The sequence below is a fragment of the Nothobranchius furzeri genome, chromosome 14 (assembly GCF_043380555.1).
Source record: "Nothobranchius furzeri strain GRZ-AD chromosome 14, NfurGRZ-RIMD1, whole genome shotgun sequence".
Taxonomy (NCBI): domain Eukaryota; kingdom Metazoa; phylum Chordata; class Actinopteri; order Cyprinodontiformes; family Nothobranchiidae; genus Nothobranchius; species Nothobranchius furzeri.
This window is the reverse complement of record NC_091754.1, coordinates 28,969,122-28,997,113: the sequence shown is the minus strand read 5'-3', so window position 1 is coordinate 28,997,113 and position 27,992 is coordinate 28,969,122. Positions and strand designations below refer to the sequence as shown.

The following is a 27,992-nucleotide window of genomic DNA, read 5'->3' as shown; positions in this document are numbered from 1 at the left end:
CTAACTTTTCTCCACACTGATGGAGAATCTGGTGGTAAATCAAATTTGTAACTCCCATTTCTCATTATTTCACAAATATTCCAACAGCACTCCTTTACTGACCCAAGTTTAGCTTCTATTCCTATCTCCTTCTACCTTGTCAGGATCTGAGGAGCCACAATATAGGCAGGAATCTTAGGCAAGCAGATGCTACTGCATAATTCCATCTTCACAGTGTGCCACTCACCCACTCAGCTCCCACATTTTACTCTGCTAGAAATGAAAATCCAGATTTTCTCCTCCCCTAAACCATCACAGACATTATTCTAGCATACAACATAATCGATGCATGTTTTTGTTTTTAGGCAAATAAAAAAAACATCTATAAAGTCCAGTTAAAATGCATTTAACAGCATTCACCTTGTCTGAATTAGCATGTGTGCATCATTATTTCAAATACAAATGCCCTCCAGGTCTAATCTGCAATGCATCTGAGATTATCTCACCCAATCTGAACACACCTGCAAGATCATTTCAATCAGCCATATGTAATTAAATAGAAACAATTGGTTCCATTATTGTTGTCATCTCTTTTTATTTCTGCCATTGTGTGTCACGGTGCTTAAGCCTGCACACACGCACGTTTTTCTGTCGCCTTCCTTTCTGTTCTCCATTAACCACTTCAAAGTAATTTCTTCTTTTTTTTTCTTTTGTTTCCATCGTCCTCCTTTTATAAAAAGTAAGTAGGATCTGATTATAAATGTGGTTCTCTGTATTTGTGTGTGATATGTGTGTTGTAGGTAAATGAAATGTTTTGCTGCCCTCATCAGGCAGGAAAACAAAGCTGCACTCTTTAAGCCGAGATCCACACTTTCCTTATTTCTTTTGGCAGGATCAGATTTATTGTATGTTCTTCATCCATATGTCTCAAGGGGTTGTCTTGGAGTTGTTCCAAATCTTTCCAAAATCCCAAACTCCCCCACTCTCCCATCCCCCAAGGAACCCCATTTCCTTGTATCCCACCTAAAGTCCTCACTTCTTCTTTGTTGTTGCCTAATCCAGATTAAATCCAGGCTATCATTCGCTCTAAACGTGTACTCTCCTCCTTCCTCTGCTAGCTCAAGCAAAGTGAAGCCAATGCTGACACTAAAGAGAAGCTCCCTCTACGGCTCAGGATCTTTGAAAAGTTCCCCAACAGACCTCAAATGGTGAAGATCTCCAAGCTCCCATCTGATTTCACCGTTCCCAGAATCAGGTTGGTCATCACTTAGCCAGTGTTTCAGTATTTTGATCAGCTGTCATAGTTAATAAAGAAGCTTCAACAATCTCAAATTACAACAATGTGAACGGAAACACTTCGAAAGGAAAACATTCAGATGACTTGTTGCTGAATCACCACAAACGTATGCATTAAATATTTAAAGGCACTGGAATGCTGCAACCCCTTTTAAGCTCCATTAATTTTAATTATGCAATTCAAAGAAAAACAACAGTACAATGTTTAATTGATTTTGCATGAGGGCCCTTTTGTTATCCAGCTTTTAGTTGGAAACCTGATTTGTATCCTGCACAATGAAACTTGTATATTTTGTTGATGATTAGTGCACACCAACATCTTCTGCTGCTTCAGTATCCCTCTCTGCAGCACCACACTTCTACTGATTCTGCATTTAATTTCACACCGATGCAATTAATTGTTGCATTGCTTCTGCAAATGGATTTCCTAAATAGTAAATCATACAGGAAACTGTGTGTGTGTGTGTGTGTGTGTGTGTGTGTGCGTGTGCGTGTGCGTGTGCGGTGCGTGCGTGCGTACGTTCGTGTGTGTGTGTGTGTTATTTCCAGAGAAAGTTTCATGAAGCAATTTATTGACCGTCAGCAGCTGGATAACAACTGCTTGTTCCGACGTCTTCCCTCTGCCTCATCCTCCTCATGTGATCACGCCAAACGATCAGCCATTGAGGACAACAAGTACATCGACCAAAAGGTACTTACACAAATGACTTTTCTTACTCATTTGCTCAATAAAGTTCTTGTTTATTCCTCTTGCACTCACTAATTCAGCAGATGAACCACAGCAATCTACAGCAACTATGGTTTTGCTTCATTTTGATGGCAACAATTAGTGAAACTTTAGCTAACGAAATCTCACAATTTGCCCTTTCAGCTTCGCAGGTCAATATTTAGCAATCGAGCACGCAACCTCCTGGAAAAAGAGACAACAATCAATAAAATTCTCCGGTAAGACTCATCCTTACCTCATCAGTTAAAAAGGTTTTTGGTGTGTTGTCGTGTTGCTTTAGTTAACAGTACAATATGTCAGAATTTTACAGAGAAATAATCAGGAAACAGTCTAACGTTTCAGTCATGTTGGAAGGAAGGTTGCAGATTGAAACAGATTACCTTGTCAGCTGGTGGGAAGGTTGTCTCCTTTTTTAAATGGCCAAAGAGGGATGTAGTGTTTGTTTACAATCTGCGAGCCTGTGTATTAAATGTAGTTTAAATTACATTTAATGGAACTCTATTCTGTATTCCTGTAAAATCACAGAAATAGCATGTTTGGGTCGAACAAGCCTGCTTCCCCAGTGCCTTTCACAAGCAATGTCATGCGTGATGACGTCATGTGCGTTCACGCTCAGGCATAGTCCATAGCGTTTGCTCGTTAAAGTTCACTGCCCCCACAGATCACAACTACACAGCATTAATGTCAGTATATCGGTAATCGGCCATAAAAGTGATATTAATATCGGATATTGGTATTGGCCCATAAATTTCACATTGGTTTCTCACTAGTTTGTACCATGCATTACTACCCAGAAAGTATTTCTTGAATCCCCAAGAAGCCACGGCATTTTTTTTGTTTTAGTCTAACATCGGGTAAAGAAGGCTAGAGGCGAACCTTGATGTAACAATTCTAACGGTGAATTAGAAACAAATAGTTGACTCAAAATATCTCAAGCTGTTTTTTCGATTGCCAACGACTCAATAGTACAGTAAAATGTGCTTATCTACTTACTTACAACTTACTGTGTTATACTTATTTTTGCTTGTCATCTAGAATCTTCTGGCGCTGAGCCGCAACCAACAACAGCCGTGAAACTCAGAACGGGAGTGAAAAAGTCATTTATGTTTAGAAAATGGGCTGTAGTACCCAGATTTGACCACAAGATGTCATTCTTCATTCTTGCATAATGAACCTTTTAACATGTAAGCTTTTATCTTGCACAAAATGTTAATTTAGTGGTAGATTATAATGTTATTTTTTTTCTTTTTTTCTGTATATTTGTCAGCAAAATAACTTGTGAAGCTGGATTCATTTTTATAAAACTTTGAGAAAATGATCTTTTGAGGCATGTTTAAAACTGAGTGCTTTTGCATGGTGTAAAACAGCTATCAAAAGGTGCAAAATCAGGGTTCGATTACTCCTCTCTCATAGCATTGCAACATTTGTCTACTTATACCCACAGACTGAAATTCATGTTCACAGCAGTGAAGAATTCAAAGTCATAGAAACGAGACTTGTGTGAAAAAGACTTTGCACTCACAGCTTTAAGATGATACTCACATAAAAGCAATCATAACGTGATCAATTTCTCAAACTCCTGTTTATGGGCTGACCGATGTATCAACCTGATATTTACCACTTTTATTCATCAGCATTGGCCGACATTTGTCCTCAGTAAAGCTCATTTAAAGTCAGGAGCATCCTCGGGCAGCCCGGTGCTACTGCAGAATTTAATTTAAATTTTATGTTCACTAATAACATCTGGACAGTTAAACCATAGCTGTCTGATTTTTAACACTGAGCAGTTCACAAAATGAAGACTTAACAGTTAGTTAAATTCAGAGTTCAAAACTGATTCAGCTTCAGAAATTTTGTGCATCAACTGATGTTATTAGTGACATTTTAGCATGAAAATAAAGTTTAAAAAATCTAGATATTGGCCACCTACATAGCTGCATTGGTATCGGCAATAGAAAAACCAATATTGTTGACCTCTACTCACGTTTATGATGAAGGGAGCGTGCACTTTAGTGGTTCCGTTAGAATACGCTGCTTTTTCAGGGAGGTTGAGGCCGCGGTGAGTTTTATTGTACAGACCCTGGTTTGGACTCCCTAATTAGAACTCGTTTTCTATCTTAAGGTGGAATGGAGATTGCCGTACTTGTTTTCCTGTGACAGCACACTTTCCTTTTTAATTTCCCGTTATTCAGTGGTCTTGAATACTAGGGGCGAAAGTTTACTGGAGGCCAACACAGCTGACTTTTATTTGGGTCCTATCAGGATTAATTTGTGCCTCTGTCAGCATATGTGGGCGGTGGTAACTAGAAAATGATTCCCGTTAGTTGATCAGGCTAACATGGATTTATCAATTAATCTAATTAATCCACCCTTTGAAATGGTTCCTTCCCACGCTAAACAGAGACTTTTTCACACGTGCAGAACAGAGCCTGTTTGAACCAACTAACCATTATGGTTTATAACTCTTAGGATGTCCCGCTACAATAGGGAGGAGGAGAGACTAGCTCCCATTACCTAAGGTATCTTTTCTTATCTGTCACAACCTGAAACAAGTCCTGATGTACAGGTACAAGCAAAAAGGTGGCTTACCTTTGCTACCAGATCTGGTCGGGGCTCCCACTCAAAGGCTAAGAGTCCTTTAAGAATCCAGAATGAGGATTTTTTCCAAAAAGTTTATTTCAAAATTAAAAAATACAAAAAGAGTAAATCTAAAGTTAAAAAATCCCCTTAGGAGGATGCTGCTTCTAAATCTCTCTCAGAGAACAACTGCTCTCACCCACACTACTCCTGTCTAGCTCTCTAACAGCAACAACGGTCAACTGTCCAACTCCAACTCTCTCTTAACTACTTCTAACTGCTCTTTATATATCATTCTAAAAACTGCAAAGCAAAACATTTTCCATAGTGAAGCAATATATCAACCAGTCACGAGACAGCCAAACAATGTGATCATTTGTCAGTTACATATATCTTTTTATCACAAGACAGCAAAACAATGAGATCATTTGTCAGTTGTAAGATGGTTTCAGGTTCACCCAAAGACCAACCCCCCCCCACAGAAGACTTTCACTTCCTGAGATGTCTCTTCAGTTGGTCCTCTTCTGTCCCTCATCCTGTGCTACTTCCTTTCAGTTGGACCACTCCTCTTTATCACCTGCCTGATTCCACTCGCATCAGCAGGCTCTCGCTTATCTTTGCTTTCCTTGTGACCTCTTTTATTACCTCCATTGTTTCTGGCATACGAGAGCTTGCAACAATGAGTAACGTTTAATTTGAGTTTACAGTACTTTAATTGCTGCACACGTCTTTTTGTTGCACCATACTTTTGAGTCAACTTAATTCAAGACGGTCATCACTTATTGAAAACAAATTCTGGAATACCCCAGTCAGCTACAATCTGGTGTGTTAAAAGCTGAGAAATAATCAAAGTGCGAATTGATCACCCGAAGTCTTCATCCAAAACAATACCATTAACTTTTGTAAACACATCTGCATGCAAATGCTCTGATGAGCCACTGGACCAATTTGATTGGAACATCTAGGACATATTTATTACAGTACACATGTCTCTATAATTGATTCATATTTGTAGGTAGAATTAGGGTTAGAAGTGAAACAAGAGAGACCAACATGGATTTTGCTTTTAAGTTTTCATGATTTGACCAAAATGGGATGAGATTGTTTTATTTTAAAACTCTGACATGATATGCATTCCTTCTAAGATCATTAGACCTTTAAATGTATCAAGATTTTTATTTATTATATGAAATGTTTGCTAAAGTTGAGATGTGCAATTATTTTAATAAATATTTTCAATTTTTTTCTTATTGATCAAAATATTATGCCAGTTTGACTTGGGTTAACATCAAATGCTGCATAAATATTTAGTTTGTTTTGAATAAAACTCTGTAAATGTACCAATAATGTTGTCTGTGTGGGCGTGACAAGCTACCGATGGGTAAAGAAAAATAAGTTAGATACAAAGGTTAAAGGTCCAAATGACTCATTTTGTATATTTTTGAAAACAAAGTGATGCACTGATGAGCTCAGCAGCAGAAAAAAAGCCTGTAAAGCACTTAGAATGCAGCAGGTGCATCATTAATTTCATTAAAATCAGCTGTCAAGAGGCTCCTTCATTATTGTAAATACAGTTTATCTCACATGCAGATCACTGTTAGCGCTGAAGTTTACACCTTTCTAAGTTTACCAGAAAACATAAACACATCTCTTGGTTACTTTTAGAGCAATGCTTACTGCTAAGACTGAGTCAGTAAAGATGAAGATGACAAACACATAAAAATATATGAATGATAAGCTAGTCAATCCCTGGGCTGTGACTGTCGATGACTATGGGGAGAAAATGCAAGATTTCAGTTGTACTCCTAATGAATTGGTACGACCTAAACTTTGACATGACTGTAAACAAATTAAAACATTTGTTGCAAGATTCTCTTTACAATTTAGTCACAAGGGGCCTTAATTATGTCCTAATTTGTTTGCAATTTTGCTACATTTTAGTTGCTCGTGCACACTTTTTGATGCCGTAAAACAAACTTAAGACTCAAGAAGAGGTTCCTGACAATGTTCTGCAACTTCTATTAGAGATGCATTTTTAAAAACATTGAAATTGAAAGCCATTGCAAACAATGAGACAGGCTACAAACTTGGTTGCAAATGCTGTTTGCAGTTTGTTTCCAACAATCACAGTCCAGTGAAAGACTGACGTTATAGACCTGGCTTGTCGCTGTCATCACTGACTTTCAAATCACTTTAGTTTCAGTTGGTTATATAAAAAAGGTACCACACAGTTCATCTGTTTATCCAAATCCCATGTGCCTATATATCCGGCAGGGCCCTGGGAGTCAAATGACATTTGCTCTAATTGAGATGCCACATTTACATTGCCACATAATCACTTTCCCTCTGGGATTAATAAAGTATTTTTGAATTGAATTGAATTGAATTTACGCATCAAGATTTTTCTTGTTCTAAAACATAACCAAATCATTTATACCATTATTTACCTGAACACAGTGAAGATCCATCCAGCATTTTACCTCTTTAGGACAATTTGAGATGGATACAACATTTTGGTTTCACAGGATTCAAGGACAGATACATCTGTTTATCATCTGCATATCGATGAAATCCTCTTGATCAAGCCAATGTTTTTATGGGTAAAGCCCATTAAGTGTGTATTTTATACATAAGACTTCTGCAACAGCAGCTCTTAGTGTTCTAGAACCTACCTCATCTACACATAACTATGCATGTGCACACACACACACACACACACTCACACACACACAAGCACGCACAGCTACACTTCAGACTCATTTACTGCTGTGAAAAAAGTAAATGGATAATTCGCTGTTCAGCATGGCAGAGCTGGCACTAAGTGCAGATTAGATTGCAAACACCGTGTCCAATCTGTTCCCCTCCCAATCCAACCCCCCGTGCTCTGTTTGTCTGACAGATAGGCAGCAGATCAGCAGTCATAACACGTTCTGTCTGGTCTGCCGTATTCCACGCAAGCACGCAATTAGGCCCAAACACAGACTCTCCACCAATGGCAGCCGTTTCTGTGTACTTATTATCAATGAACATGCAATCGCTCAGAGGTGCCATAAATTATTAAAGTGTGCACACTGCTGGTGTCATTAGTTGTGTTGTGGTACACAACTCTGCTGTTAGACGGAATAGACAGGAATGCTCACACAACACACACACACACACGCACACACCACATACACACACACACACACACACACACACACACACACACACACACACACACACACACACACACACACTCACACTTTCAGGCGTATGGAACAATTGGAGCCTGTTCTGCAGCAACAGATTTGTTCACTAATCTTACGGGGTCAAAATGATATAGGCTGAAGGTAGTTTGTGTGATAGGATAATTGACCAGATCCACATGGGCCACAGGGTCAAGGTGTTCTCAAACTGATTGTTTTTGTTTAACTGTTGTTGGATTGAACAAAAAGTATTAAGTACCATGTTTCACAGGGCTTGCACCACACAGCGAGTGCAGAGTGGGTCCTTTGAAGGCCAGCCAGCCAAAGAACGTTCCATTCTCAGTGTGCAACACCATATACGGCAAGAACGCAGGTGCAGTAAAATACATACACAAGCACATTAACAGAGCTAACTGCTTATTTTCATGGTGTGTTTTAAGAAACAAATGTATTTTAATGTTTCTACAGATCCCTGCGACATGGCTCCACTAGTCAGAGGATCAGTCGAGGCAAGTCGTTAGAGACTCTCACACAGGATGTAAGTGCAAAGTGTGGGTGCACCAATCAGATTAGCTGTATAAATTTCTTCACTTATGTATGTTTAAATATCATATCCATTATTGTCTTACATCCCAGCATTCCAGCACAGTGCGCTACCGCAACTCCCAGAGAGAAGACAGTGAGATAAAAATGATACAAGAAAAGAAAGAACAAGCAGAAATGAAAAGGTGTTTGATTTGGGATTTATAGTTTAAGGTTTCATTCTTGGTTTTGTTTTGACTGTTTTACTGATGTGCAGTAACCATTTCTCTTTGTATGACTGAGCAGAAAAGTTCAGGAGGAGGATCTGAGAGAGAACCATCCTTACTTTGATAAGCCTCTTTTCATCGTGGGTCGTGAGCATCGTTTTCGAAACTTCTGCAGGGTGATCGTTCGCGCTCGCTTCAATGCGTACGACTTATCCAAAATAATATAACTTATACTGAATGGTCTCCTCACACTGGGTAAAGTATGACATTTGTGCATCATCTCTAAAATGCTGTTTTATTTTGTTCTGTCTCAGATCTAAAACTGACCCAACAAGAGCGGTGAAGAACACCAAGTACCACCAGCTCTAGTAAGTGTGGGTTAATTATTGATTTTTGCATTTTTAATCAGTCTGTCCATTCTTCTTGTTTAATCGATTGTATTGCTTTCCCCAAATGTGGTCAGGACTTGTGAAATGTTGTGGAATTCATATCACCCATTAAAAATACAAATTCAGGCCAGCAGAAGGAAATATTTTTACTTTTAGAAGAATTATCTTTTTATTAGAAACCTCATTCCCTTTGTTATAAGCCTAGGACACACCAGAACCAGATGTGTCGCGCCTACGCCGTGCCCACACTGTAATTTTAAAGAGCAAGTCACTTCCAAATCAACTTTTTTATGCTGATAAACTATATAAACGAGTGTCTAACCATGCTCCAGACACATGCCGTCAATAATTTGGCACTTTAGTGCATCTTAAATATTCAGCCTAAAACTGTCAGTATTGTGCCGTCTTCGGGTAAAAGCTCTGCACTGCATTTGAATTTAAATCTGCCACCGCTATTGGCTAATAGGTACACTATGACAATAGCTGGTACATTATGATGTCACAATGTTGTTGTCAGCCTGTGTGTGCGTATTTGATAACGGCTCCTCTCTCTCGGTCTGCCAGGCAACAGCATTTGTTGTATTTTTCAAACATGAAGTGGAAGTGGAATAAGACTCTGGTAGGGGGTGACTTGCTCTTTAAATAGAAGCCGTTAGAGTTAATAAGAGTGGCTACACGGGGAGCGCCACTCTGGATCCCAGAAGCGCCGTGCTGAGGCGCTGAAGATAGCCACAAGTTATGTTTACAACATTGTGGAGTACTTTACAACAGACATTACGAGGTGGAACGGATTCACGGCAAAAACCCAACCGCAGTTTTGATAACTTTAAAGTACTATTGATCTTAACATATTCTAATAAATTGCTTGCTTACACATTTTTATTGAATTAGAGTCTCACAAAACACGACGGCATGTCTGACCACGTATAAACAATAGAGTCACTTCCCTCTTCCTGTTCTCAAGTCCCACGTAATGTTGTGACTGCCGCACGACTTTCCAAGAAACGTTCAGCGGCGCGTCCTGTGTGACCACTTGACTTCTCAAGTGTGCCCCAGGTTATAGAATTAAGCTTTCTCTCAAATGCTTTTGTCATTACAATTTTCAAACGTAAGTCTATGCATAAAATTTCTTTAAATATTTTAAAACATATGTAAAGATTATTTTGGTGAGACTCCTGTTGGTCCACCTGAATAAACATACTAGGACTTATCAGGACCCGCTGCAGTTTGCTTATCGCCATGGAGTTAGAGTTGAAGATGCCATCATCCAGCTGCTTCAACCAACCCACTGTCATCTGGACAAAGCAGGCAGCACTGTGAGGGTCATGTTCTTTGATTTCTCCAGTGCATTTAACACAATCCAGCCTGATGTACTTTGCCAGAAACTCCAGAAGACACAGGTGGGGGCCTCAGCTATCGCCTGGATTAAAGACTACCTGACAAACAGACCACAGTTTGTGAGGCTGAAGAACTGCACATCAAACCAGGCGATCAGTAACATTGGAGCACCACAGGGGGACTGTACTCTCACCATTCCTTTTCACCCTATACACCTCAGACTTCCAGTACAAATCAGAGACCTGTCATCTACAGAAATACTGAGATGACTCTGCAGTTGTCAGGTGTATCAGAGATGGACAGGAAGCTGAGTTGGTGGAGAGCTTTGTGGCATGGTGTGGAAACAATCATCTGACCTTGAATGTGAACAAAACAAAGGAGATGATTTTTGACTTCAGAAGAAACAGGGTGGAGTCAAACACTGTTTCCATCATGGGAGAAGAAGTGGAGGTGGTTGAGGAATACAAATACCTTGGAGTTCACCTGGACAACAGACTGGACTGGAGAAAGAACAGCAAGCCGTTTACAAGAAGGGACACAGCAGACTGCACTTCTTGAGGACACTGAGGTGCTGAAGATAGCCACAAGTTATGTTTACGCTCCTTCAATGTCTGTAGCAAGATGCTGCAGATCTTCTACAAGTCTGTTGTTGAGAGTGTAATCTCTTCAGCCATCGTCTGTTGGGGTAGTAGCATCAGAAGCAGGGACCTGAAAAGGCTCAACAGCCTAATAACAAAGGCTGGTTCTGTTCTGGGGACGACTGTGGAACCACTGGAGGAGATAATGCAAAGAAAGATTCTCCAGAGAATCAAGAAAATTATGGACAACCCTGAGCATTCTCTTCACAAGACTGTCCAACAACGGAAGTGTCTTCAGTCAGAGGCTTCTTCAGTTTCGCTGCATCGCTGACCGCTACTGGAGATCCTTCCTGCCAACAGCCATTGTAATATACAATAACTCTTTGATGACTTCATTATTATTCTGAGCTACAACAGCAATCAATTTCCCTCTGGGATTAATAAAGTATTTTTTAATTGAATTGTAAAAGAAATGAAGAAGGACTGTGTGTTATATACAGTACATAACTTGTGGGGCTACACTCAGAATTTAGACCAAAGCTGTTTCAGCTCTTGAGCTTAAGTTTCTGTAGCCAGTAACAAGCCACTGGGAAGATTCAGACTATTTGATCACTCTTCCTTGCAGAATTTGTGGAATTTATTCAAACTTGCTGGTTTCTTGACACAGTCTCAGCTTTTAATGTTCAACAGAATTGAGGTTGGGGCTTAGGGAAGGCCATTCCAGAAGTATAATGTGAGCTCTGGCCTATTCAGAAACCATTCTTGATTTGTGTTTAAGATAATTGTCTTGTTAGGACACCAAAGTATATCCATATTTAAACCATCAAACTGAAGATTTTAGGTGATGTAAGAGAGTGTGGAGGTGATCCTCCTCCTTCATTGTACCTTCTGCTTCATGCACCAGTACTAAAGCATGATGATGTCCTTAAACCTTTTTCCAGAAGACATTCATCTTGTTCTGCTGAGCATTTCCGTAAAGATCTGATAGTTCATGGATGTCTCATTGCTGATGATCAGCTCTCGCTCACCTTTGAGTCAGTGGACAACTGCCCTTCCCCATTGAGCCACAGCTGTCCTCAGACTAGATGCTACTTTTGTGCAGCAGTAGCCTTTTTCTGGTTTGGTGACTTTTTGTCACTGGTTATTTAAACCTTCACTGTGGACACTGGTTTTCCAGAAGTTTCCAGTCCATGTTAGCATGGACCGATTTCCTTTTACCTGACAGTGACAGTTTAGCTTTAGTCAGTCCAAAAAGTGATATAAAACAGAGCTGCAGTCAGTCAAGATCACTAATGAGGGATTTAGAAGCCTTAAGCCTAGTTTATGCTTCTGTGTCTGCGTCGGTGCGGAGACACTTATCTGTCGTTGGCTTTCCTGCAGGCTCACAAGGACAAACGGAGTCGAGCCCACTTTTCTAAACATCCTCTGAACAAGACGGAGAACGCAAGCTTGTGATTGGTCAAGACGCAGCTTTCGTCAACAGCACCACCACCGCACCGTCAAAAACACAAAGAGAGCAGAGGATATCTAGCAGCAGACACAGAGCAGCTTGAAGAATACCTCGTGGAATAACTAAATAAATATTAAGGTTTTATTCACAATGACTGGAGGAGTAAAAAGTTACACATCAAACATTTGATACGTGGATGGAAATGATGGTAAAAATGGGTTTAGAGGTGGCGAGCGCATGAAGAGGTGGAGGAGAGTGAGGGAAAAATTTGTCTGGGTTAAAAAGTCTCTGAAATATAAAAAAATAATAGTAAATGCACTATCTTGGACCAGCTACATGACAGGATACCCAAGAACAGCGTTACACCCTCTGTTGTCCTGGTGGGGAATTGCTTTGCAACACCCCCCAGATGACGGAGAAGTCAGAGCAAAACATCTCTGTCAGTACGAGGCATCTCGCTCTCACGGAGCTAATGCAGAAGCATAAACTAGGCTTTAGTCTTAAAGCTAAAATCTGGAGTTTATTATCCGATGGCAGCATCTAGAGCATGTGTCAGACACAAGGCCTGCGGGCCAGATGTATCCCTTGGAGCATTTTTATGTGACCCACGAGATAAATATCAAAAATATATAAAAACTGACCCGCTGGCCGATTTTACCACAAAGAGTACAACTCCCATGATGCTTTGCGGCGTTAGCGCGGAGCTGAAACACCCCCCTCCTTTCTGTTTTTTCCAGCGTCTGTTGCCGGTGTCTGCAGCTTCGCTGTCTCAGACAAATGAAACACTACTCTCACTAGATGTGTTTACATGTGCCAAATTTCCTCAATCCGATTGAAATCTTGGTTGATCGGAATTTTCAAATCTCTGTTCACATGGACCCGAACTGAAATGATCCGATCATGCCGTGCATACATATGCACCAATCATTTAATCCGAATAAATACGTTGAGCATGCGCAGAGTTGCCTTTCCCAAAAGAAAAATTGTAAACAAACGCCATGAAACGAAATGAAAAATGTAAAAACAGAAATAACTATTCTTCCTGCTTTCCTGATCCATTTATTCAATTTCATATTTTTATTTAGCTCATAGAAGTTATGTTTTCTTCAGTAAATAACTGCAGATATATGCTTTGCTGCATTTTATTGTTGATTAAAATAAGGGAGGGTTATGTCTCTGCCTCTTGATCAGCTGGTCCGCGGGTCTGAAGTGACAGCTGTGCTGTTGCGCTGCGGCACAGAGCGGGGGTGGGGGGTGGGGGGGTTAGACTCATGTTTTATTACTGTCGTTTGTCGCCTCCCGCCTGTGTTCTTTACAAGCGCGTCTCCACCTGCTGCAGAAGCTGCTGCGTTCAAAGCTGACAGAAACGGGGATCCGTGCGCTGCAACCCCCGCAATAAACCTGCGTATTTCCAGTACAGATTTGAACATGTTTGTTGAATGATTTGTGCAATAATCAGATTTTTATTTTACTTCCACAAATTGCAAGTTCTGAATTAAATATTACTGAAACGGGGACGGCTTGTCGTTTTATTTAAAATTGACTTGCCTGTGTGTAATTTGGTTATTCCGCATTCAGTGTTAATGCAAAAATAAGTTTATTTCCAAAATAAAAAATTTCTAAATTGCATATATGTTGATAAAGAAAATGTGCAAATGTGCCGTCACTTTTTCAAAAAATATTAAGTTTGGCCCGTGACTTTGTCCCAGATTTTCATTTCGGCCCAGTGTGAATTTGAGTTTGACACCCCTGATCTAGAGGCTGACAAAAATTTAGCGCCTTAAGCCGTTCTTCACACTTCCATATTTACGGCCAACAGCAACACCTCTCGTTCACGAACAAGCACCTCTAGCCAACCAACACACCTTACATATATTGTTTTTTTTTTATTATTATTTTCATGTTGCTGTTTATTCAAATATGTATGGGCAACAGTGGCAGAGGAGTTAAGTACCTGCCCTGTAACTGGAGGCTGCAGGTTGGAGCCCCATCTGTTGGTGGTTGTATCCTTGAGCAAAACACTTAACCTGCCTTGGTGGTGGTTGAAGGGATCGGTGGTGCTAGTGCACGGCAGCCTCATCTCTGGCAGTGCGCCCCGGGCCAGCTGTGGCTACATGGTAGCTCAACACTACCAGCATGTGAATGTGTGTGTCTGTTTGGGTGAAAGACTGTGTTGTAAAGCGCCTTGGGGGGTTGTAGAACCATAGAAGGTGCTATATCAAATATGGACCATTTACCATATACGTATATGTTATTTAAACCTTACTTGTCCACGAGGAAGGTCGCCAGCTCTGCATCTGTCTAGGTATATCCTCAAACGCTCTGTGACTGACATCTGTATGTAAGTGGATAATGCTATTGGCTAATGCTGAGTGATGTTCACTTCAAATTGCATGGAGCTCTACGGGACAGCAGACGGCTCTTAGCAAAAAAAATTTAAAAGATGAAGCTTTCACTTGAACAGACGTCTAAAAATCATACATGATTCCTTGAAAAGGGGGAAGACACCAGATTGTAGTTTTAAGTTGCATTCCAAAACATTTGGCACCTTCCTCTGGAACTCTACCTGAGATGGGTGGACTCTGAGGTGTCTTTTTAAAGCCTTCTAAAAACCTATATTTTAAAATCTGCTGTGTCTTCATTTAGTTTGTGTTTTAATGTGTTTCCTCTGATGAAGCACTTTGTGAACTCATAAATGAACAGGTGCTTTATAAGTAGTTTTACTTAATCCTGTAAAATTGCAGCCCTTTGCGATTGATGATGACATCAAACTTGCTCACGTAGATGAAGTATGCCCCTAAAACGAACATGTCTTTAGCAACACCCCAAGTTATTATGACATTTATTCTCACGATAAGTGATCATGATCTGGTTTATTTTTTTATTTTCATTACTGGATTGTGTCCTTGCAGCGATCTCCTGGGCTTGGTGACCTATCTGGACTGGGTTATGATTGTAGTGACCATCTGCTCCTGCATCTCCATGATGTTTGAATCACCCTTTACCAGGGTCATGCACGTCCCCACTCTGCAGGTATTAGAACCAGATGGGCTGATGGTCACATGAGCAGATTCATGAGCAGACAGATGTTGTCATAATGGTGATGTCTGTTTCAGATCGGGGAGTATGTGTTTGTGATATTCATGAGCATTGAGCTCAACTTGAAGATCATGGCCGACGGTCTCTTCTTCACCCCCACAGCTGTCATCAGGGACTTCGGGGGAGTGATGGACATCTTTATCTATCTTGTAAGTGTAGAGAAGATGTTCTTACATTTAATTAGAAACCATAAAATGTGAAATATCACGAAGTATGAAATATCACCTTTATGGATCTTTGAGTAAATTTAACCAGAAGATTGGATATTTTTATTGCAGGGATTGAGCAACACTTCGTATCAACTCCAAAAAAGAGAGAGAGTCAGGTTTAAAAAGTTAAAAGATGTATTTCTAAACAAATTAATCAAGACCAACTTTAAACACTAGGTATATGGTCACTAAGGTGAAGTAAGACTGAGGATGGTGTATGTGTGAAATATGTTCAGAACCAGCAAATCCGGAGAAACGATTAGTTCTGATGGGAGTGAAGATGATGTTTCGCTCTAAGCTTTGGTTCTGAGATTTATAACACACATTGAGACGCCATTCTGTCGGTCTGCGTACCCTTGGCAGAAGTCCTCGTTAGATCAGGAATGTCGAGGTCCAGCTTGACCCTCTTTGAACCGACGCCTGTAGATATGCAGCGGTTGCCAACCAGACCAGTCTTGAGATACTTCTAGGTCATGACAGTTTAATTGGCATCTAGCAAGACCCTGAAAGGTTGTGATGGTTCAGTTTTTATTCTGAAGGAACCGTTGCAGCAGGTGGAACATGCTTTAGTCAGCTTGCCTTTAGGTTCTTTCGGCTTTAAGTGGAAAAGTTACAGATTGGCCACTCCGATAACTTCTCTAGAACGCTTGGAACTGAAGTTAAGATGACGTGGGCATAGTTTTATAATTTGGATGTTTTGATTTATGGTCGAATCAAAAAAGGACAACAAGAGGGGATGTACAAAGCACCAACAAAACACGCCTTGCGTCAGATCTGGAAGGTTCTGATTGGATCAGAAAAAGGAAATGTGTCATGTGACTTCAGAATCAGAGAGAATCAGAGAAAATTTTATTGCCAGGGCTCCAGCGAACCAGAGCATAGGAACTTGACTCCACAGAACAGCCTGACCAAGGTTACACGCACACATATAGACAGAACAGATACAGTCAGACCATGAGAGCAGCCATAACGGTGCTCATTTCAATTAGATGAAGAAGGGATTACATGGGGAGAGTTGGGGGAGGGAAAAAAAGGCAAACCAGAGTTACTACCGGCAGGGAATAGCTGTACTATGCAAAAAAACACGAACATATAAGCACGAACGTCACAGTTCACAACATTAGACCCGATGGGGGGGGCTGGGATCCTGGTTTCCTCAGCGGGAGCAGCCCGTGTGGCGCTCAGCCAACTGTATCCACAGGTGGATGGGAGGTCATGGGAAAGCACAGAGCGCATTGAGTTCCTGCATTTTGATGACCTCGCTAGGCAGAGACCACAGTCTGAAGGCAGGGGGTAGGTCGGGTTTTCACAGCATCTGTCTGCATTTCTTCCATCGTGGGGGTTGTAGCATGCAGCTCCAAGGCTGCTTTGGCGTCAGATTGGATAACAAGACTTTGTTTGGGTCAGGCAGAAATAATTTTCCTCTCTGCCTTAAAGTCTATATTGATCATTCAAGCCCTCCAGTGAAGCCAATTCAGGTATTAAACATCTCCACACCATCCAGTGACCCTCTCCGAGATGACATCCATTTTGCACACTAATACCGGCAACGCAGCAAGGACATTGTCCAGCTTACGGTTCACCTCGAGTAACGTCCCAGTCTGTGAGGTATCCGCCCGGGCGGTGCTTGCCATGGGTGCGGGTCGCACTCCAATCGCTCCCGACTTCCCAAATTTCCAGAAAACCAGATATCCTCCCACTCCAATCAGAAGAAATCCAGTGATCATCAGGCCAAATATCCACATATCTTCGACGTCCTCAATGGACAGCTGAAAGAGACAAACGATCCTCCAGACCTTCCAGGAATCGAGCGCATATCCCGCTGCGAGTGTCCCTTGAGGGCAAGTGGGAGCCCCCTCCTCCATTCTCATCATGGAAAAGATCTTATCAATCGCGTTGAATGACCAATTAATTAAATCCATTTCTAAAAAATAGGGATTCCCAGAAGAAATGCAGAGAAGCGCTCTGTAGGCAGACGGGACGAAGCCTTGGGGAAAAAGATAAGGGAGCAAAAAGGGAAGCGTCTGTACTCTGCGAGTGCCAGAAGACGCATTACGTGGATGAGAATGTCTAGTGTCTAGTTTAAAGTCATATTACTTATTAAAATACTACTGATCATAAACATTGTCATTTCACAGATTGGTTCACATTTTATTATTGGACTAACACTTTGTTTAATTAGCTTAGTAAAAGTAGAGAAAGAGTTCTTTGATTTATTATTATTTAAAGGGAAAGAGTTCTTTCTTCTTTCTTGTGCTGTCCGGAGAAGCAATAGTTTAGATATGCACAGAGCATAAGTGGCCTTGACCCATCCTTATAGATTAAGTTTGTGTCAGAAACTTCTGGTTTTGCTTTCAGCAGAGCAAAACATTAGTAGGGCCTTTTAGGTCAGAAATGGACAATTCATCACGCTACATAAGAAACTTCATTAAAAATGTGTTATGCCATAATTATTAGATGTTATCTGTCTTCTTTTGGGTTTATGTTTATGTTTATGTATTTAGCAGGCGCTTTTGTCCAAAGCAACTTACAAGTTTTAATCGGCATGTTGCCCTTGAGGCTAACAACAACAACAACAAAAACAACAAACAATTTCCAGTCAGTCATAGGTGGCAGTGAGGCAGCATTATGAATCATGGAGAGGGGGAACGGGCGCAGGGAGGGTGCTAGTTAAGAATATGCTCTCTGAAGAGCAGAGTCTTCCGGAGTTTCTTGAAAATCGAAAAGGAAGCCCCTGTTCTTGTAGTGCTTGGTAGGTCATTCCACATTTGTGGAACGATGCATGAGAAGACTCTGGATTGTCCTGAGTGTGGTGTAGGTACTGCTAGCTGACGATCCTGTAATGAACGGAGCGGCCGGGCCGAGACGTAAGCCTTTGCAAGAGGATTCAGGTAGATGGGAGCCGTACCATCTCGGACTTTGTATGCTAGTGTTAGCAATTTGAATTTGATGCGTGCAGCTAGCGGTAGCCAGTGGAGCTCAATGAACAGAGGGGTGAAGTGTGTTTTTTTTGGCTGATAGAAGACCAGACGCGCCGCCGCGTTCTGGACCATTTAAAGAGGTCTCACAGTACAGGCTGGAAGACCAGTTAGAAGGGCATTGCAGTAATCAAGGCGGGAGATGACAGTAGATTGCACCAGGAGCTGGGTTGCATGTTGTGTTAGGTATGGTCTGATCTTTCGTATGTTATACTGCACAAAGTGGCATGAACGAGAAACAGAGGCAACATGATCTTTAAAGGTCAGGTGTTCATCAATCACAACACCCAGATTTCGAACTGCTTTTGAGGGAGCCAGAGATAGGAAGTCATTTTGGATTGAGATATTGTGCTGTATGGATGGTTTTGCTGGGATGACAAGTAGTTCCGTTTTAGAGAGGTTGAGTTGGAGATGGTGGGATTTCATCCATTTTGATATGTCAGAGAGTCAGTTTGATATTCGTGCAGAGACAGTGTGGTCGTCCGGTGGAAATGACAGATAGAGCTGGGTGTCGTCTGCATAGTAGTGGTAGGAGAAGCCATGTGATCGAATGATCTCACCGAGTGACGTGGTGTATATGGCAAAGAGAAGAGGTCCTAGTACAGAAGAAGAAAGAAAGAAAGAAGAAAATATTTCTATAGTGCCGCTCAAGATAAAAATCACGAGGCGCTTCACAAAAACAAAAAATGTAAAAATAAAAAAAATAATTTAGAAAATGGTTAAAAATATATTTAAAATGAGCAAAAAATAGACAATTGTGATTAAAAAATGTTAAGAAAGAGAGAGAGTGACTAGAAAAGAGGGAAATCAGTGGATCCTGAGGAAGGTGGAATAGATGGGGAGAGCAGAATAAAGAGAGAGTGGTGAAGAAGGTCATACAAAAGCCAGCTTGAACAAGTGAGTTTTCAGCTGTTTTTTAACCACTGAGTCCACTGATCTCAGGCTCGGGGGAGAGAGTTCCAGAGTCTGGGGGCCACAGCAGCAAATGATCTGTCAACTTTGGTCTTTGTGCACTGCACAACCAGTAGGCTTTGATCACTGGACCTCAGGGACCTGCTGGGGGTGTAGGGACTAAGAAGATCACCAATGTAAGATGGTGCTTTTCCATGTAAGGCCCTATAGACCAGAACCAGGATCTTGAAATGAACCCTGAAGTTGACTGGCAGCCAATGAAGCTGGATGAGAAGTGGGTGATGTGGGTGTGTTTGGAGGTCTTGGTCAGAAGCCGAGCACAGGCATTCTGAACCACCTGTAGACGGTTCAGGGAGGTTTTGCTTAGACACGTGAAAAGAGAGTTACAGTAGTCTAAGCGTGAGGAGATGAAGGTGTGGAGAACTGTCTCAAGTTCAGAGTGGGACAGAATGGGACCCAGCTTTGCAATGTTCCTGAGATGGAAGAAGGCAGAGCGAACAACATAACTGACATGAGAATCCAGGGTGAGAGCTGGGTCAAAGGTCACGCCTAGATTCCTTACAAAAGATTTGGTGTGAGAAGCAAGCTGACCAAGAGAGTCTCTGACTTTGGGAACCAGCTTGTCTGGGGCACGTATGAGGATCTCAGTCTTATCTTCATTCAGCTGAAGAAAGCTCCGAGCCATCCAGGTTTTGATAGAGTCTAAGCAGGTGTGTAACAGCTGCAGCTTAGACATCTCATGGGGCTTAAAAGAGATGTACATTTGGATGTCATTTGCATAAAGATGATAGGAGATTCCTTTAAATGAGCTCAGGATGTGCTGAAGAGGGAGCAGATAGAGGAGGAAGAGCAGAGGCCCCAGCACAGAACCTTGTGGGACACCATGGGACCTAAACTTGGAGACGGCCACAGAAAATGAACGCTCAGAAAGATAAGAGGAGAACCACTCCAAAGCAGTTCCTGATAGGCCTACCCAGTCTCTCAGCCTCTCCAGTAGCAGTTGATGGTCAACAGTCTCAAAGGCTGCAGTCAGGTCCAGCGGGACCAGAACAGAACAGTCCCCTGCATCACTGTGAGTCAGAAGGTCATTAGAGACCCTAAGAAGAGCTGTTTCAGTAGAATGAGCTCTTCGAAAACCTGACTGGAAGCATTCATAGATGTTATGTTCATCAAGAGCAGCTGTGAGTTGTTTAGCCACAACTTTTCCAAGATCTTGGAGATGAACGGAAGTTTAGAGATGGGTCTGAAGCTGCTATGGTGAGAGGGGTCAAGACTCGGTTTTTTAAGAAGTGGGTGGATTACAGCCTTCTTCAAGTAAGCAGGGACCTGATCAGAAACCAGAGAAGCATTAATAATGTAGAGCACGCTGGGACCGATGGACTGAAAAGCACTTTTAAACAAAGATAGGGTAAGATGTCGAGGGGGCATGCAGAGGTCTTCATAGAGTCAACTATTTTGATTAACTCAGGCAAAGAAACAGGAGCAAAGCTAACTATGATGATGGGCCTGGTTGGAGTCGGGAGAGGCAGCGATAAGGCTGGAGGAGAGATGCTAGATCTAACCTTATTGACTTTGTCCACAAAGAAAGACAGAAAGTTCTCACAGTCTTCAACAGAGTGGATGGAGGCTGTAGGAGAGGCAGGAGAGACAATGCTGCTGATGGTGTTAAACAGCACCATGAGGTTCCCTTTGCTCTGAGACACCAGGTTGGAAAAATAGGAGACCCTAGCATCTCTGACTGCAGAGCTAAAGGATGTCAGAAGATCCTTTAGGTGCAGCAGATGGATGTGGAGATGGGTTTTCTTCCACAAGCGCTCAACTTTTCTGCATTGGCGCTTTAGGCTGCGAAGTTTGTCATTAAACCAGGGAGTAGGGTTCACTGCAGGAACTGATCTGGTTCTGACAGGACAGATGTTGTCCAGAATGGAGAGGCAGTGCTCGTTAAACTGAGAAGTTAAGGAATCTGGGTCGTTATCAGAAGAACAGGGTGGATCAAAAGCAGCAGAAAAATTTCTAGCTGTGCTCTCATTAAGAAAACGAGAACTAACCATACGGCGAGCAGGAGGTGGGGATGCAGAAGCTGACAAGTTAAAGAAAATGCAATGGTGATCTGAAATATAAACGTCCTCAGGACAAACACTGTCAGCATTTAGACTCAGGGTAAAAACAAGGTCCAGACTGTGTCCCCTGGTGAGTGTGGGGCCAGAAACATGCTGGGTGAAGCTGAAGGAGTCCATAAGGCTGGAGAAATTCATGGCGAAGTGGTCCGAGGGATCATCAACGTGGACGTTAAAGTCACCCACAATCACCAGTCTGGACAGCTTCACAGTGGAGGATAGAAAGTCACTAAGCTCCTGAAGGAAAGAACCGTTTGGACCAGGTGGACGATAGACCACAGCACAGTAGAACGGGTCCTTATGCCCGACTTTAATCAGCTGCAGCTCAAAGGAAGCAAAGTGACCAGAGGTTGTAGAGCTACATGGAAGATGGTCTCTGAAAACAACAGCCAGGCCTCCACCACGACCAGAACCCCGGGGCTGGCTAAGAAAAGAATAACCACTCGGGCAGAGTTCAATCAGACCAGAATAATCAGATGTTTGCTGCCAAACTTCAGTCAGAAACAGAAAATCCAGGTTTTTAGAGAGAATTAAATCATTGAGCAGGAAGGACTTATTGTTAACTGAGCGGGTATTTAATAGAGCCATGCTGAGTGAGGTGGAGGAATCAGAAACTACACAAACAGCTGGAGTTAGTGGATGTAAATTAGCAGGGTTAAATCCACGGTGTTTATAAAAAACACTTATGGAGGGAACAGGAGGAGAAACCACTGAGGAATGAGGATAAACCGACCATAAAACTTGGACGGAGAAACCGCGCCACAACGCGGCCTGGCGGGAATGCTGAAGTGGCGCTCAAGTCGCCAGACAAAGGAAGAGAAGCTAGAAGATCACGCCGATGTTTACTAGCTAAACCACGCTTTAAGAGAAGTCTTATTCTCACCTGGATTCCTGCTCGTTTCACTCTTTTCCTCCTACGTTTTCCCGGGACCGGATAAACATCGCTGGAGGCGCGCTGGTTGGGATCGTTGTTTGACTCCGGGCCGGTGCGCCACTCAGATAAACAAACAGGGAGGTAGTGGCAGAGCCCTGGGGGACTCCTGTGGCAAGATGGTGCACGGTAGAGGATTGTCCAAGCCAAGATACACTGAATGATCATCCTGTGAGGTACAATTCAAACCAGGCGTGTGCTTTCTCTGTGATGCCCATGCTAGTGTGTGGACAAAAGGAAGCCATATTTGACAGTGTCAAATGCAGCCGATAAGTCGAGCAGGATAAGCACTGAGGATTTGGCAGTCGCTTCTTTTAAGGATTCCATCACTGCTAACAGAGCAGTTTCAGTGGAGTGGCCCTTTTTGAACCCAGAATGGTAAGGTTTCTATTTTGGTATGACTTGGTGGAAAACCTCACAGAAAACTCACCACACATCTTATCAAATAAGAACAGAGATGTCAACATTTCTGTTTTGGGTCTTGCGATATTGATGGCACAACGCAACAAAAGATGCTCATAATGTTTATAATTTTGCCCCCTGCATGGCTCACACATTTGTCTGGAGTTTTGCTGCAGTCATTATAAAGTTTTGACTCCATATACCAGAAGATCTCAGAAAATGAAAGCATTTAATAAAACATGAAATTAGAATTGCTGTAATCAGCTTAGCTTAGATAGCAGCTTACCTGACTGTGATATTAATATGGTTTAAATGAATGTTGATTTTTTATCATCATGTTTTATTCAACAATGTTGTATGCATATTTTCTTTCATTATTATTTATACACAAAATGCCACATGTATGCATAGATGTAAAGAATCCTGGTGTCATGTATTTCTTCAACTGTAGATGTTACATGCTTCTTCGTAGTTAGCATTTAATAAAATCATATTTGATTTTGATCTATTTGTGGCAGGGATGTGTTTTTTGTCATGTCGTGTATAAAAATAAGTTTGCTTCAGTTCTATTCCAGAGCTTTACTGATTTTGTAGCATTATCATGTTGAGAATTAAAATGCTTAACTTTTGGGGTTGTTTTTGATACTATAGGTTGGAGGTCAAATAGCTTATGGACCGTTTCATAAAAACATCAGATTTTTTTTTGTTGTTTTTGTATTAAACACTGACTCTAAGAAAAGGGGTGACACCCAGAGGACTCTCAGCCATTCTCACCACCTGTTGCAGGTTTTTTCTCTAACTCACCCTGCAGTTAACAAACCAGGAAGTGATGCAGTTAGTCAGGATGCTCTTATTGGTACCCTGGTAAAAGGTGATGGGACGGTGGAGTTCAGTTGCAGCGCTATAGACATTATTAACGAAGCATGCCTAGAAAACTGCATCTGGTTATTTGTTTTCTTTGATTAATTGAATTGAATTGAAACTTAATTTATTTGAAATTGAATTGAACTTGACTGAAATTTGATTTAATTTAACGCCTTTATTTAGACTGAACTTAGTACAACAAAACTGGGGTCCAGCTGCTCCATAAAAGGACACAATAACAATGTAGAAGTCCCCATAAGGTGCAAAAGACAAAAAAATAAAGTTATAACATACAGTGTACATGTTGAACGCAATGGAGGGTACATCCTATGGTGTTTTTTGAAGTCTTGCTGTTTTACTCACTGCAGGTGAGTCTGATTTTTCTGTGCTGGCTCCCACATGACGTCCCTCCCGAGTCAGGAGCTCAGCTGCTGATGATGCTGCGCTGCCTTAGACCGTTGAGGATCTTCAAGCTGGTTCCTCAGATGAGAAAAGTGGTGCGGGAAGTTCTTAAAGGGTTCAAGGAGATTTTACTGGTTAGTTATTTAAAATGATTGTCATTAAATGATTGACTTTCAGTATGTTGTACCACATTAAAGTTCTCGACTCTCCTTAAGGTTTCGATTCTGCTTCTCACACTGATGCTGGTGTTTGCGAGCTTCGGAGTTCAACTGTTTGCTGGAAAGTTGGCCAAGTGCAACGATCCCCGTATTCTCAGACGGGTACTTCAACAATTATAATCGCCATATAAATCACTCTTTCCTTTTCTACACAAGCTGCAGAGAATCACAGTCTTTTTCAATAAAATCCAGCTTTTGTATTTAAACTAATCAATTTGCTATATAATGATTCTGCACATATTTATATACATTTTTTAAATTGTTCTTATGCTTGTTTAAAGAAACATTTCTGCAAGTCTCACCACATTATTGCATCAAATGTTTCTAGTTTATATGTGAAAGATGGAAGGATTCTGAAATCACTGGTTAGATAACAAATGTAGCAAATTCACATCTTTTCTGTTGGTTCAAAAGGACAACAAATCATTTTACAAGTAGTCATTAATTCATGTTTGTCATGTTGATGGTGTTTAAACTGTGTTTTGCTGCTACTTTGTGTGATTCCTTACAGGAGGACTGCCATGGCATTTTTCGAATAAACGTTAGCGTTTCCAGAAACTTGAACCTGAAGCTTAATTCTGATGAGAAGAAACCTGGTTTCTGGGTACCAAGAGTCTGGTAAGAGTCTCTTGTTTTGGTCTCTTTCATCAATTTGAAGTTGTTTTGCAAAACCAGTGGATACAGTTTTAATTCTTAACTTTTTTCCAGGGCTAATCCTCGGAATTTCAACTTTGACAATGTAGGAAACGCCATGTTGGCTTTGTTTGAAGTTCTGTCACTTAAAGGCTGGGTAGAAGTCCGAGATGTCATTATCCACCGCGTTGGACCGGTATACATCTTACTTTAACCAAACTCCTTTTTAACTTCACTGATCATATTTAAATGAATTAGATTAACTCTTCAATTATTTGCAGATCCATGGCATCTACATCCATGTGTTTGTGTTTCTGGGATGCATGATCGGTCTCACGTTATTTGTTGGAGTAGTCATTGCCAACTTCAACGAGAATAAAGTAAGACTCCTGGACTTCATTTCAACGTTTTACCAGTTCTTGAAATACCACTTTTACTCTGAGAGTGCTAGTCTTTTATCTAGGACTAATGAAAGACAAAAGTTGTTTGTAACTAGCTCTGATCTGCAAATGTGTTGTCTCTTTGCCTTCCAGGGTACCGCTCTGTTGACAGTAGACCAGCGAAGATGGGAGGATCTGAAGAGTCGGCTGAAAATAGCCCAGCCCCTCCACCTCCCTCCCCGTCCAGGTACAACAACGCATCCTAACATAGAGACACATAAAAAACTCTTAATGTTTAACATCATAACAGTCACGTCTGCCATCCTACTTCCTGATTGATTGTGTGCTGTGCACACGTGTCTGCTTCTGCATCACCAAGTAGCACCTGCATGATCAATCCACATTTATTAGTCCTTGTTTTTCAAAGAGGATTGATGCCTTGAGGGATTCATTGTGACACCCAAATGATGAGCTGCAGCAGTAATGAAGAAACTGAAAATGAAGACAGATAATGCAAATGGCTCAGAGGCAGAATCTCCCTTGTCTCTGCTTTCCACAATAAAATGAATCTAACTTAGATCCTCGGTTAAAGTCAACGGCCAGATTTTCTGCATTAAAGCTGCTGTAGAGAATCTGTAAACACAGTCACGGAACTCTCACTCTTCCTGTTGGGTATCTTCACTGGTTCCACGTCCACTGGAACCGGAAACCTGTAAACGCGATGGAGCTAAACACCAATCATTGTTTTTTAGGGCCAAGCGTCTTTTGTTGTCTGTCACTTCAAAATGATTTTTCCTTTTGGGACTCTGGAAGTTTGTCCTGATGTTGAAGTGGTAGCAGCTGGCTGTTTCTCCTTCTCTGATAATATTGAGCGGAGAACCTCTCACTGTTGTTATTCTGTTGCTAAATGACCCAGGTAAATGCAGAAGTGTGGCAGTTTGACGAGACCAACAACCGGATGGTCCAAATGTTGCTTTTGGTCCAAGCCGTGTTATTGGGGGAGGTTTTTAGACAAATGCAAGCGAACAACTTTATCATTTAATCTTTTTTTTTAATCTCCACAATGTATTCATAGCTATACTGTGTTAAAACCTTGTTTTGAACAATCATTTAAGCTAATTTTTTCCCCACATTTGCTATAGTAGCTTTAAATTCACATTTATGAATGAGCAGTAACCAGTTTCTCATTGTTCTTCTCTAACTGCGTGACTTCATGATAGCGCAATTAGCACTGTTGCCTCGCAGCAAAAAGGTTGCAGGTTCGAAACTCGGCTGTGGCCTTAGAGTTCCCCATGCATACGTGGGTTTCATCTGGGTACTCCGGATTCCCCCACAGATCATCGCTTTGGATAAAAGCATCTGCTAAATAAATAAACATAAACTTAACTCTAAGCATGGTGGAATATTGTGCTCCTTACTGATCACATTTCCTCATGGGAACACTGCAAAGTCACACTGCTGCTCTGGTTTGCGTGTCTACTGGGAGCTTTCTACAGCTGAATGAAGATAAGACTGAGATCCTCATCTGTGCCCCCAGACAAGCTGGTTCCCAAAGTCAGAGACTCTCTTGGTCAGCTTGCTTCTCACACCAAACCTTCCATCAGGAATCTTGGCGTGACCTTTGACCCAGCTCTCACCCTGGATTCTCATGTCAGTTCTCTTGTTCGCTCTTCCTTCTTCCATCTCAGGAACATTGCTAAGCTGAGTCCCATTCTGTCCCACTCTGAACTTGAGACAGTTCTCCACACCTTCATCTCCTCACTCTTAGACTACTGTAACTCTCTTTTCACGTGTCTGAGCAGAACCTCCCTGAACCGTCTACAGGTGGTTCAGAAGGCCTGTGCTCGGCTTCTGACCAAGTCCTCCAAACACACCCACATCACCCCACTTCTCCTCCAGCTTCATTGGCTGCCAGTCAACTTCAGGGTTCATTTCAAGATCCTGGTTCTGGTCTATAGGGCCTTACATGGACAAGCACCATCTTACATTGGTGATCTTCTTAGTCCCTACACCCCCAGCAGGTCCCTGAGGTCCAGTGATCAAAGCCTACTGGTTGTGCAGCACCAGGCTAAAGACCAAAGGTGACAGATCATTTGCTGCTGTGGCCCCCAGACTCTGGACCTCTCTCCCCCTGAGCCTGAGATCAGTGGACTCAGTGGTCTCCTTTAAAAAGCAGCTGAAGACTCACATGTTCAAGCTGGCTTTTGTATGACCTTCTTCACCACTCTCTCTTTATTCTGCTCTCCCCACTTATTCCACCTTCCTCAGAATCCACTGATTTCCCTCTTTCCTGTTCACTCTCTCTCTTTCTTAACATTTTTTTAATCACAATTGTCTATTTTGCTCATTTTAAATATATTTTTAAACATTTTCTAAATGCTTTGTTATAGTTTTACATTTTTTGTTTTTGTGAAGCGCCTCGTGATTTTTATCTTGAGAGGCACTATAGAAATGATATTTTCTTCTTCTTCTACACTCATGGGTACTGTAGACGCAGCTCAGAGGCAGTGTGGGAAATAGCCTGTTAGTACAGTAGAGTCTGAGAACTAACAGGAAATCAAAGCTTGGAGTTTAAGTCA

At 41.6% G+C, this 27,992-nt stretch overlaps 1 protein-coding gene across 4 annotated transcripts in view; it reads left to right on the top strand.

Annotated features, from left to right (window-relative positions):
- nalcn (sodium leak channel, non-selective) overlaps nt 1-27,992 on the top strand; it is a 137,758-nt gene that overhangs the window by 97,112 nt on the left and 12,654 nt on the right. For all 4 annotated transcript variants that reach the window (XM_015965984.3, XM_070544474.1, XM_015965982.3 and 1 more), the window contains 16 exons: nt 1,098-1,234; nt 1,825-1,966; nt 2,147-2,220; nt 8,036-8,137; nt 8,233-8,302; nt 8,401-8,492; nt 8,593-8,715; nt 8,828-8,881; nt 15,181-15,301; nt 15,385-15,516; nt 24,149-24,316; nt 24,398-24,502; nt 24,912-25,018; nt 25,109-25,229; nt 25,315-25,413; nt 25,567-25,660. In XM_015965984.3, coding sequence (XP_015821470.1) covers nt 1,098-1,234; nt 1,825-1,966; nt 2,147-2,220; nt 8,036-8,137; nt 8,233-8,302; nt 8,401-8,492; nt 8,593-8,715; nt 8,828-8,881; nt 15,181-15,301; nt 15,385-15,516; nt 24,149-24,316; nt 24,398-24,502; nt 24,912-25,018; nt 25,109-25,229; nt 25,315-25,413; nt 25,567-25,660 — 1,741 coding nt within the window. The remainder of the gene's footprint in view (nt 1-1,097; nt 1,235-1,824; nt 1,967-2,146; nt 2,221-8,035; nt 8,138-8,232; nt 8,303-8,400; nt 8,493-8,592; nt 8,716-8,827; nt 8,882-15,180; nt 15,302-15,384; nt 15,517-24,148; nt 24,317-24,397; nt 24,503-24,911; nt 25,019-25,108; nt 25,230-25,314; nt 25,414-25,566; nt 25,661-27,992) is intronic.